The 11367-nt window shown below is 36.4% G+C and overlaps 1 protein-coding gene across 1 annotated transcript; it reads left to right on the top strand.

The window, feature by feature from the left end:
- The first annotated feature begins 1811 nt into the window (after positions 1–1811).
- LOC104220324 (G-type lectin S-receptor-like serine/threonine-protein kinase SD3-1) lies at positions 1812–6015 on the top strand. Its single transcript, XM_009771169.2, has 3 exons — positions 1812–2118; positions 2892–2989; positions 3441–6015. The coding sequence occupies exon 3, from the start codon at positions 3494–3496 to the stop codon at positions 5768–5770; it is 2277 nt and encodes a 758-aa protein (XP_009769471.1). The 5' UTR covers positions 1812–2118; positions 2892–2989; positions 3441–3493; the 3' UTR covers positions 5771–6015.
- The last annotated feature ends 5352 nt before the right edge of the window (positions 6016–11367 follow it).

Genomic DNA, 11367 nt, shown 5'->3' with positions numbered 1-11367 from the left:
CGGTGACTAATTCTTAATTAGCAATTATAAATCAGATTAATTTTGAATGTCTCCCACACGCTTTGGCATTTGTGATGTACTATATAAACAATAGATTAGGGAATCTTACAAAAATGTCCCAAATAAGTTTTAACTTATCAATCTCTAGCCATAATTATATACTTACCAAAATTTGCCCAGTATATACAAAAATTAAAAAATCAAATAAATAAGGATTCTTTCTCTCCAATAATCACATGCAAAGATCTCCTTCCATATTTTAAAGCATGATTAACAACATTAGATGCAAAACGAAAAAAAAATCATGGATGAGATAACAAATAAGGTGATAAAAAATAGATATACAGGATTTCAAAAAACTAAGCAAAAAAGGATATTTTTTAGATGAGTAAATATACAAAATTTGAGGAAGATTGGAGGTGAACTGGACTAATTTGGTATCAAAATTCGTAGTTAAAATCAAGTTCAAAATTTTTTCCGTGACACATGTATTAAAAATGTATCACGCATACAAGTATACATAGATATACACGTGAGACACATTTAATACAAATATGATACATGTGCGATACACAAATGATACATAGTGAGATACACATCATCTTTTTCATGTTTATCTTCTACTTCAAATTTTCAATTCAAACCATCTCAAAACTATACCAAATCATCCCAAAATTGAGATTTAAATTTCTTAAGATTTATTCAATCTATTCTAACAATACCCACTTAAAAGAAATAAAAAATTTGATGTTTTCTTGGCTATAAATAGCTAATTGGCTAATAATGATAATATTTTATGAATTGGTTAATTTTTGTACTAACTTACAACTTGTTTGGATTGTTGTTACATGTCGTTTCATAATGTATCGTATTGTATTGTATTGTTTGATAATACAACATTTGGATAAATTATATCGTTTGGCGTCGATTTATGATATCACGCACCAAAAATATGAAGAATAAACTTGCAGCATTAGTAAGAAAAAATAGGATTCGAAGTATAATTATTATATAAAAAGTAGGTTAAAGGATAAAATATGATTATTTAACAATAACAAGGGTAAAATGAGAGAAAAAAAAGTAAGAAAACGACACTACCTCACCAAATCTGTCGTTCCATAAAATGACACTTTTCCTCGTTATATAACAACAATTTAACGACACAATACAATAAAATTTCAGTGACAATCAAAATAAATAATATATTTAGGGGTCGTTTGGTATGAGGTATAAGAAGGTATAATGGTGGTATAAAAATTTAATACCACCTTAATACTTTGTTTGGTTAGCAAATCAGATATAAGTTATTCCAGTGTTAATTTTAACACTGGGATAACTTATACCTTATAGAAGGTAGAGTAATTAACATCGGTATAACTTATATCTTCTTCTTAGAAATTATGCAATTGTCATTCTTAATACAACATATCAAACAACGAATAAATAATAATCCCAGCATAATTTATCCCAATATAACTTATACCGGCATAATTTATACCGGTATAAATCATATTCCAACCAAACATTCTGTTAAAGTAACAATATACGATACAATACACCAAGTAACCATCGTCCAAAGTGCTAATTTGTCAAAAGATTACTCAATGACGTCCTTATGTCTTAGGGCAGCTTATTACTCTGTCACAGTCTGAACCAAAACAGACCACAAAAGTCAACAGTCAAAGTTCAACTCCAAATGAGTTGCGACGCTCTAACTTTTTTCTTTCTTTTTTGCTCTCTTTTAGCACCTCTTAAAAACTTAGCTGGAAAATTTTCAAAATTCCAACAGCTACACAAAACCCAAAATTTGCAAAACTCCAAGAAGGAAAAAATATAAAGAAAAAAGAAAAAAAAAGGTAACACTAAACGAAGAAGACAACAAAAACTTGCATTGGTAACGAAAAATTATCTAATCCTTCTTTTCAAGAAAAAAATTCTCCAAAAAGATTGATAGACATTTTTCCAAAGTGTCTCAAACCTTTTCAGACCATTCCCTTTTTTCTCACCGGAACTTTTTCTTTCTTGATTTTCCGGCAGCCCCTTCTCTGCTTTTTCAGTCTAAGATAAGAGTAAAGAAAAAATCCACAATGTGAGGCACAGAGTTTTCTCTCTTTACTGGTGAGTCACATCTCTTTCACTGACCACTCAAATTCTCCCAAGATACCAACTTTCTGCTTTTTCTTTGAGGAATGTTGATGTCTACTGCATTTTAAGCTTTTTTACCACTTGGGTTTTCATTTTCTTGAAGTTTAGCGAATACCCTTTTGAGGATCTCCATTTTAATGGTCATTTTAGTTTTCAACTTTTGGAATTTTGTTTGGTCTATAGTGTTTTTGTTGTTCAAATTTGTACTACATTTGTCCCAAAGATTCAATTTTTGAAGAAAATCTCTCTTGCATGTGCACCTAGATAAGTTTTCTCTTATCTAATTGTTTTTTTTTTTTTTTTGGCTTAAAGAATTTGAGATGTAGTATATGTTATTTGTGTATGTGGACACAAGGTTACTTTGTAGCGTGTATTTGTCAAAGTATATGCGTTTTCATTGACTTTTTCATTTTAATTTATTCAGTTTTTGGGATAATATAGTAGTGATTAGGTCTTCAACTTTGGATGCTGGCAAAACATTTTCTAGTGTTACTTTAAAGCCTTAGAATAGTGATTGAATATGCTTAAAAGGGTCATCATATTGACCTAAATTGGGTCCCATTTGAACCAGGATTTCAATCCAAAGCTATTTTTTTAGCCATTAATATATTTCTTCATGTTCCTAGTTTTCTTTGTTTACTGTTATTTTATGGTCCAGTTTGATATTTTGTAGGTCATAAGCTCTTTAATTCAATCATAAGCTGTGGATTTTGTTTTTGTTTTCTCACATGGCAAATTTCTTATAGGGCAATAGAGGAGCATTTGCTGTTTCATGAAAGTGTCTGCAGGCAGTATTCATTGCCAGCTCCTTCCCACTTATGGGGCTTTGAATGTCTTTTTTGAGGTACTAAACTTTATATTTCATCTTTATCCTTTAATCATACCTCCATTCTTTTCACATCATTTTCCCACTTTTTGTTTGCCTGATCTTGTTGCAAACCTGAGCCAAGGTCTACCGGAAATAGCCCTCTCTGCCTTTTAAAGATAGGGATAAGGTCTGCGTACACACTACTTCTCCCTAGAAGCTACTTGTGGGAATACATTGAGTCTGTAGTTGTTGTTGTTGTTGATCTTGCTTCAAACCTGGAAGCTATTGGCAGCTTGAGAGTTTGGCCTTAGATTTGATAGATGTATTTCAATTCCTTTTCAAAGGAATAGTTTTTACCTGGTTTTGGTTTCTTATGGTCATTGTTATTCTTTCTGCTCTAGAATTGCTTGATCTTGTAAGCCTTTTACAGTTGCTAAATTACTGTAGTCCAGCGGAACGAGTAAACAAGTTTTTTGTTGATATGCAGAAGCTGGAACCAGTTTTCTGTCTTTTCATCTGCTTCCGCAAGCAGAAATAGACATGGTTAGAGGAGACAGAATAGCCTGTTATTCGAATTTGCTGCTTTCTGTCTCTATTGGATTCTTGCTCTTTTCAGTAGTCAGTTCGCAAATTCCTTTGGGTTCCAAACTAACAGTAGAAGAGAACAATTGTTGGGTCTCATCCAACGGGGACTATGCAGTTGGATTCTTGAACTCCTCCGACCAGTATATCTTTGGCATCCGTTTCAATTCGATTTATATTCCTAGCAGTGAACAAACAGCCATTTGGACGGCAGGCAATGTTAAAGTTAGTAGCAAAGCATATTTTGAGCTTTCCCGAAGTGGGGAAATGATATTGTTTGATCCAGCAACGGAAAAAATTGCTTGGCAAAACAAAACTGGCAATGCATCTGTTGAATCAGCTGTTCTGCTCGATAATGGCAACTTTGTGCTGTTAAATAGGAATAAGAGTGCTGTTTGGCAGAGCTTTGAAAGTCCATCTGACACATTGCTTCCTGGCCAGAGTTTATCTGTTGGCCATACTCTTCGAGCTTCTAGTAGGGATTCTTTAGCAAGTTATTACAGTCTTGTTATGAATGTTTCTGGTGAGATGCAACTTAGGTGGGACTCCACTGTCATTTACTGGACTGTTGGGGGTCCTTCTCAACCTGCTGTCCGGTCCATTCTTGGCTCTGACGGAATCCTCCGACTAATTGATCAAAGATCAAAAGTTGTTTCGTCTGTCTATGGTGAAGACCACAGTGATCCTGATGTGAAGTTTCGGTTCCTGAGACTAGATTCTGATGGTAATCTTCGGATGTACTCGTGGAAAACTAATGCCACGTCATGGACAACAGTTTGGCAAGCTGTAATCAATCAGTGTGACGTCTTTGCGACATGTGCTAACCAAGGTATATGCATCTTTAATGCATCAGACTCTTATGTTTGTCAGTGTCCATTTAGATCTACTAGAGACACAAACACCAAATGTCTGATTCCATACAAACCAACTTGTGAGTCTGGTTCATCCATGATCCGATATGATCATATGTACTTGTACGGGATATACCCACCAAACAAAACAGTTGTGCAAACCAATTTGCAGCAGTGTAGAAGTCTGTGTCAGAAAGACCCGTCCTGCCATGCAGCATCCTTCATCAACAATGGGACTGCACAATGCCACATGATGAAGTCCCAATACGTTGGCGGTCAATCAGATCCCTCTTTGGGTTCCATTACTTTTGTCAAGACTTGTTCAGACCCAATTGCTGTTTTACCTGCGCCTGTACCTGCTCCGAGAAAGGTATCACAGAAAATCTGTGTTGCTTGTCTGTTAGAAGTCGCTGCTGGATCAGTTGTTGTGTTTTTCATGCTTCAATTCGGGATTGGAGTTTACCTGTTCAGGAGAAGGAAAAGTATGATGCAGAAATCTGTTCCGGCCCATACGGTGCCTAATGCTACCGGTTGCATCGTGTTGTCTTACTCGGAAATCAAAGATCTGACAGACAATTTTAAGAAACAAATTGGACAGAATGTGTTCGAAGGTGTACTTCCAGATACCAGGCTTGTTGCGGTTAAAGATCTTAATGCCTCTATAGAAGAAAGGAGGTTTCGGAGTGCAGTCCTAAAAATAGGAAGTATATATCACAAAAATCTTTTGAGGTTGGACGGTTATTGCTGTGAGTCAGGCCGTAGGTTATTGGTTTATGAGCTTGCCAAGTATGGTTCGATTGACAAATGTTTAGAAGAACCTAGAATGTGCAAGAGATTGACATGGACGAAAAGAATAGATATATGTTTGTCAGTGGCAAGAGCCATATCTTACTTGCATACAGGATGTAGGGAGTTTGTTAGTCATGGAAATTTGAAATGTGAGAATGTGTTCTTAGATGAAGAATTAGAGGCTAAAGTAAGTGAATTTGGGCTGAGGACGATTCAAGCTGAGGCGTCCAGTAGTGGGGGACTAGCAGAGACAGATGTAAGAGATTTTGGTAAGATGATGGTTGTATTAATCACCGGACGGCAAGATGCGGATGAGGCTTGTTATTGGGCATACGAAAAATGGGTTAAAGCTGAAAGAGAAATGGCCATTGATCAGCGAATTGAGGGTGGCGTCGACTTGGAAGAGTTAGAACGAGCATTTAGAATTGCATTTTGGTGCTTACAAGGTGATGAACGTATGAGGCCATCAATGGGAGAGGTAGTCAAGGTACTGGAGGGAACTCTGTCTGTCGATCCTCCACCACCTCCTTTTGCTTATAACCAACAGAGACCACCTGAAGACGAATCGCTGTCTGAATCATATTCAGAACTGTAATAGTTCTAATTCGTGTATTTCATTCCCAATCAGTCATCGGTTTCTGTACAGAACTAACAACCAGGCACCTACAGCTTGGCATGATGTAGAACGCCTAGTTTTTCCATTATTCCAATGCTCATTCTGAGAATCAAGATGCGCATTTCCCGCTCTGCCTCCTCTGAAACTGTAACATTGGTATGTAACCCTCCAATTGCAATTTTTGTGTAAGAAAATCCTGATACAGAACCAGGTTACTTTTGAAAGTTCTTGATTCTGTTCAAGTTAATTGTAACTGTTTATTGCATTTGTTCACAGTTAGTATTTATTTGGAGGTGACTAATCTTCCTCAACTCTGCCCAAAATGCCTACTTGGCTTATGCTCTCAGTTTGCTCTAGCCTTTTTTTCTTGTTAGTGTCCCTATCTTAACTTAAAACTTCAAATAATCTGTTAAAGCTCGGGTCCAAGAGGTTGAGGATGAGGTTTAATCCGGAGATCATTAAGTCAACCCTAACTTAAAATGGAACTTTGGAAGTTTGTCTCTTTTTTTTTGTTTAGCGGTATTGTTGGGATCAGCCTTTGCACATCTTGACTATTTCTATCAGGTACCTGCAATTTCCGACCATCATAGGTACCATGAAGGGTCACCGTCAGAGGCGGTGCAATCTCCGACCATCATACCATGAGGGGTCACCGTCAGAGGCGGACATATATGTTATAGTGAGGAGTTACCGGACCCCGTAAGCTTCATGCATATGTTTATACCTTGAAAATAGTTAATTTAAAGCACTTGACACCCTGAACACTAAAAGCCTTTAGGGGGCACCGGTTGAGCAGAATATTGTGCCCTGTCGCGTAAAAATCTTGGTTCGCCTTTGGGTACCGTATAACTTTACCCTCACTACTCAGGCAGATAGAGAGAAATCATCTACGCATTTTGAACTCTATCTCCATTGTTTTTACGCATTTCGTTGTCCGCTAGGTCACACTTGGGTGCTGTGGAAGGTTGTCTGTTGGGTTGTGCAAGTTGTACTTTAGTAGCCTCTTACTAAATTTTATTTTCCATGAACATGGTCAACATTTCAGGAATGAACACAGTTTCATAACTTTTATAGTGAAAGAGTTCTTATCAGTCAATAATAATTTATGAATTGGTCTTTTTCTCTCATCTGTCTGGTCCATCATGTACTAATATTTTTATTTGTGGTCAAATGATATCCCTTGAATCATGCACGTAATATATCAAATAATTAATTGTTTGATGTGAGGTTTTATAATTATTATAATAAACAAAATCATTTTCATTAATGTAGGTGCATAAGTTAAACATTGTTGTCTTTAAAAAAAAGTTATTTGGTAGTGCTTTAGGTAGGATTGTTGCCTGGAGACCTAGGTTACTAATTCATTCATTTATTTGTTTTTTAATTGACAAAATAACAAGTCTAATAAAAAAGCAAATGTTTTGATTTGATATGTCAACAACAACCCTATAATTTTTTTACGAGTGGGGTCTGTGGAAGTAGAGTGTAAGAGACTTTACCCCTGTCCGGAGAAATAGAGAAACTTTCATATTCAGAAAATGAAAACAGAAGGAAAAAAAAGGTAAAAATTGCACGGGGCGCCTTATTTGGTCGCCCCCATTTAACCTATACCCATTTTTTAAATTTTTTTTTAACTTGTACTCACTTTTTAAACAACTTCAACCCCCTTTCTCCTCCTTCTCCTCCTCAAAGTTTTATCTTTTCTTTTTCCAGAAGTAAAGTTCATTCCTATCTGCTTCTTCTTATTTCTCCGGTGAGTCCTATAAATTTTCAATCATTTTTTCCTTTTCGCGGACACCCTCAGCTGTAAAGGTTCTATCTTGATAAGAATAATAATAGTGAAAATACGATTATTCTTAAATACAAATAATACTCACAGAGAGACAAGATCTCCTTCATGTATAAGAATAATATTAAATTTTCAATTCTTAGATTCAATGCTCAGAGCATCATGAACATCAACGGGAAGATAAAATCTCGAAGGCAACAAAGAATTCTCACCTGCGAACGAATGGAAAAGTTCATACGTTTTGTATTTTCAACTGCTGCAACTTTCTTCATTTAAGACAAATTATCATACTCCTTACACACAATAAAAAGCGGAACCTTTGTAAAATTACGGCGACTCAAATGAAATTATAAACAAACAAAAACTTCAGCTCTAGAGCTGAAATTCTTAGTTACAAAGAAAAAAACTTCAGCTCTAGAGCTGAAGTTCCACAATTACAAAGAAAAAAACTTCAGCTCTAGAGCTGAAGTTCCCCAGTTACAAACAAAAACTTAAGCTCTAGAGCTGAACTTTAGGCCCGGCTACTAGAATGCTGAAGTTTTGCGTGATTGCCTTTGCTACTTCAGCCCCGTATGCTGAAGTTATGTGAAAAAGCGGGTACGCTTGCATTTTTTTTGCAAAGCAGACACAAGTTAAAACGCGACACAAAAAGCGGGTATAGATGCAAATGTCCCGAAAAAAAGTTACACATTATATGCAGCCTGGAAATCTTTCATTTCTCCATAGATGTTTTTGTAAAATATAAAAACGAAGAAAGGAGTGAATTTTTTTGGTTTATTTTACGTAAGTTACTTTGAAAGCACATTGAACCGAAGGTTGTATAAGTGAAATATATTTTGGAAATTTGGATTTCCTAAAAAGAGGACTTGCAAGGTTTACTTTACGGTTATATTGCTCCAATTTTTCTTGAGAAATTCTTTTCGAAAAAGTAGAAAAATGAAGAGCAGAAACAATGGAAGATATCATTAAACAATATCAAGAAGGATTGAGGGAGCTCATTAAAAAACGTGAGATTGACACAATAAAGGACTTTTTGGGTCTGATCTTGAAATTTTATCCCCATAATTGATAATATTGTCGGAATGACCCCAATATGTATAGACATGCGTTTAATGAAATAATCCGGATTAAAATACCCTAAGATTGACCGCTAGAGATGGCAGCAAGAGCAACCAAAATCGGTAAACTATGCCATGCACAAGTTGTGACAAATTGGTAGGACTTCATGCTATATTCAACCTAGCTATCATGTTGCATAATACACAAACTCTACCAACAACAACAACCCAGTAAAATTCCACAAAGTGGGGTCTGGAGAGGGTAATGTGTACGCATACCTTATTCCTACCCCGATTAGGGCTGTTCATTCGGATCGGATATCTGAAATCCGAACCGATCCATTTAGTTTTGGATTTTGGATTTCGGATTGGATCGGATTTCGGATTGTGTTTATTAAAATTTCGAATTTCGGATCGGATTCGGATTGGTATATTTTAATCCGATCTGATCCGAAATCCGAAATTATTAGGGCATGTATAAATATTACACTTTAGTTTCGGATAGTCAGTACTTCCTTTACATCTTCCTCCAAGCTATTATCTTTACAATTGCTGGATTTAACTATATTGACACCATAGTCCGCTCATAATTGCATAAACATGATTTTTTTAATGTATTGCCTCTTTTACAAAGAAAATATACATATTAGTTTGCAACTTTGAGGCATAATAATACGATCCGAAATTCGATCAGATCCAAACTTTAAAATCCAATCCGATCCGATATAATTCGGATCGGATTCGGATTGCATTTTCTAGAATCCGAAATCCGAATCCGAAATATGATAAATCTGATCCGATCCGATCCCTGCACAGCCCTAACCCCAATAGGGCAGAGAGACTGTTTCCGATAGACCCTCGGCTCAGAAAGACGAAAATTAAAACAGGAAAAGACAATTCATTAGTAACTCCAGTAGAAACCGTAATAGTAACAGAAGCATAACAACCAAAAGATAAATGACATGCAATAACAGTAACCAGTATCTAAGGCCCGGGGCTAAGATAAATAGCAAGGATAGTATGGATTCAACATAAACTGCAAGCCATCTAAGCTCAATCCTAATCCAATCCGCCTCACCCCCGATATGAAGTAAGGAAAGCTCCACTACCCCCTAACCTACAACCTTAATGCTTGACCTCCAGACCGTCCTATCAAGGGCCATGTCCTCGGAAATCTGCAGTCGTACCATGTCCTGCCTGATCACCTCTCCCCAATACTTCTTAGGCCTCCCTCTACCTCTTCTCGTACCCACCACGGCCAACCGCTCACACCTCCTCACCGGAGCATCAAGGCTTCTCCTCCGCACGTGCCCGAACCATCTGAGCCTCGCTTCCCGCATCTTGTCATCCGCAGGGACCACACCCACCTTCTTCCGAATATCTTCATTCCTAATCTTGTCTATCCTAGTGTGCCCGCACATCCACCCTGGCATCCTCATCTCTGCTACCTTCATCCTCTGGATATGGGAGTTTTTAACCGGTCAACACTCTGCCCCATACAATATGGCCGATCTAACCACAGCTCTATAAAACTTACCTTTGAGTATCAGTGACACTTTCTTATCACACAAGACTCCAGATGCAAGCCTCCATTTCATCCAGCCCGCCCCTATACGGTGAGTGACGTCCTCGTCGATCTCTCCATCCCCTGAATCATCGACCCAAGATACTTGAAGCTATCTCTCTTGGGGATGACTTGTGATCCAACACAAACTCTACCAAATTGTCATAATTTTAAAACTACGAACGAAAGAGTAAAAAGACATGTCAGAAGGATAGCAGACAAGTTATAACAAAACGATAGGACTTCATGCTTTATTCAACCTAGCTATCTTGTTGGCTAACCACAAACTCTATTGGATTTTCATGTTTTATCAATGATATCTCATTTAATGTTATAAACATTATAACAAACTTAGAACTTTTAACTATATTGATCATATCACTATAGTTCATTTGGTAGAGAGTTCTACCAGATTGGCGGAGCTTAGTGCTACCAGAGTGTCATATTTCACCAATGGTAACTCATTTAAAGTTATAGACAGTTATAACAAAAATGTACGAACTTTTAACTATACTGATCATATCAATATAGTTCATTTGGTAGAGAATTCTATCAGATAGCCAAAGTAATAAGGTCAACTAGGGTCATTCTTTAAAGACGAGCGTGTGAGGCCACACCGTGCTAATTTTTGTTATAAAATTCGTTGTTTGCATCATAAAGTTGTTAAGTAAGCAAACATAATTGGGCTTCTATCAAAATTTTAAAATCATGACTATGCTCATTGTGTCGGAGCTGCATATGTTGAGATCCAAGAGCCAAAGTTTTTAAACATTCTCATTTCAGTAAAACCTACTGGTGCATATGTATAATAGATCATGAGACTCTTTATTACACATGAAACATGTTATTATTTATTCTTCTTTTCTTTTCAACTGTTTTAGTTGTTGAAAAAGAAATGGCGATGACCCTGAAAGTTTAATATACATCATGAATTGTACACAATCTGATATAAAATGTACAATAAGTAAATTAAGTCGATAAACAAGTAATCCTAACCAAACTCATTGGATGACAATGAAACGAGTTTTGAGGTATTTGATATATACTAAAGATTATACTTTACACTATAATAAGTATCTCGTTTATTGAGGGGTATAACTTAATCCACAAGTGGATAAGTTTTTAATATTGATGGAGGAGCAATGTATAGGAAGTCGTCCAAGCA

The sequence above is a fragment of the Nicotiana sylvestris genome, chromosome 3 (assembly GCF_000393655.2).
Source record: "Nicotiana sylvestris chromosome 3, ASM39365v2, whole genome shotgun sequence".
Lineage (NCBI taxonomy): Eukaryota > Viridiplantae > Streptophyta > Magnoliopsida > Solanales > Solanaceae > Nicotiana > Nicotiana sylvestris.
The sequence above is the reverse complement of the archived record's forward strand: the minus strand, read 5'-3'. Positions and strand labels throughout refer to the sequence as shown.

Excerpts from the sequence above, each read along its gene's own strand:
- LOC104220324 (XM_009771169.2), top strand. The coding sequence starts at position 3,494 with ATGGTTAGAGGAGACAGAATAGCCTGTTATTCGAATTTGCTGCTTTCT.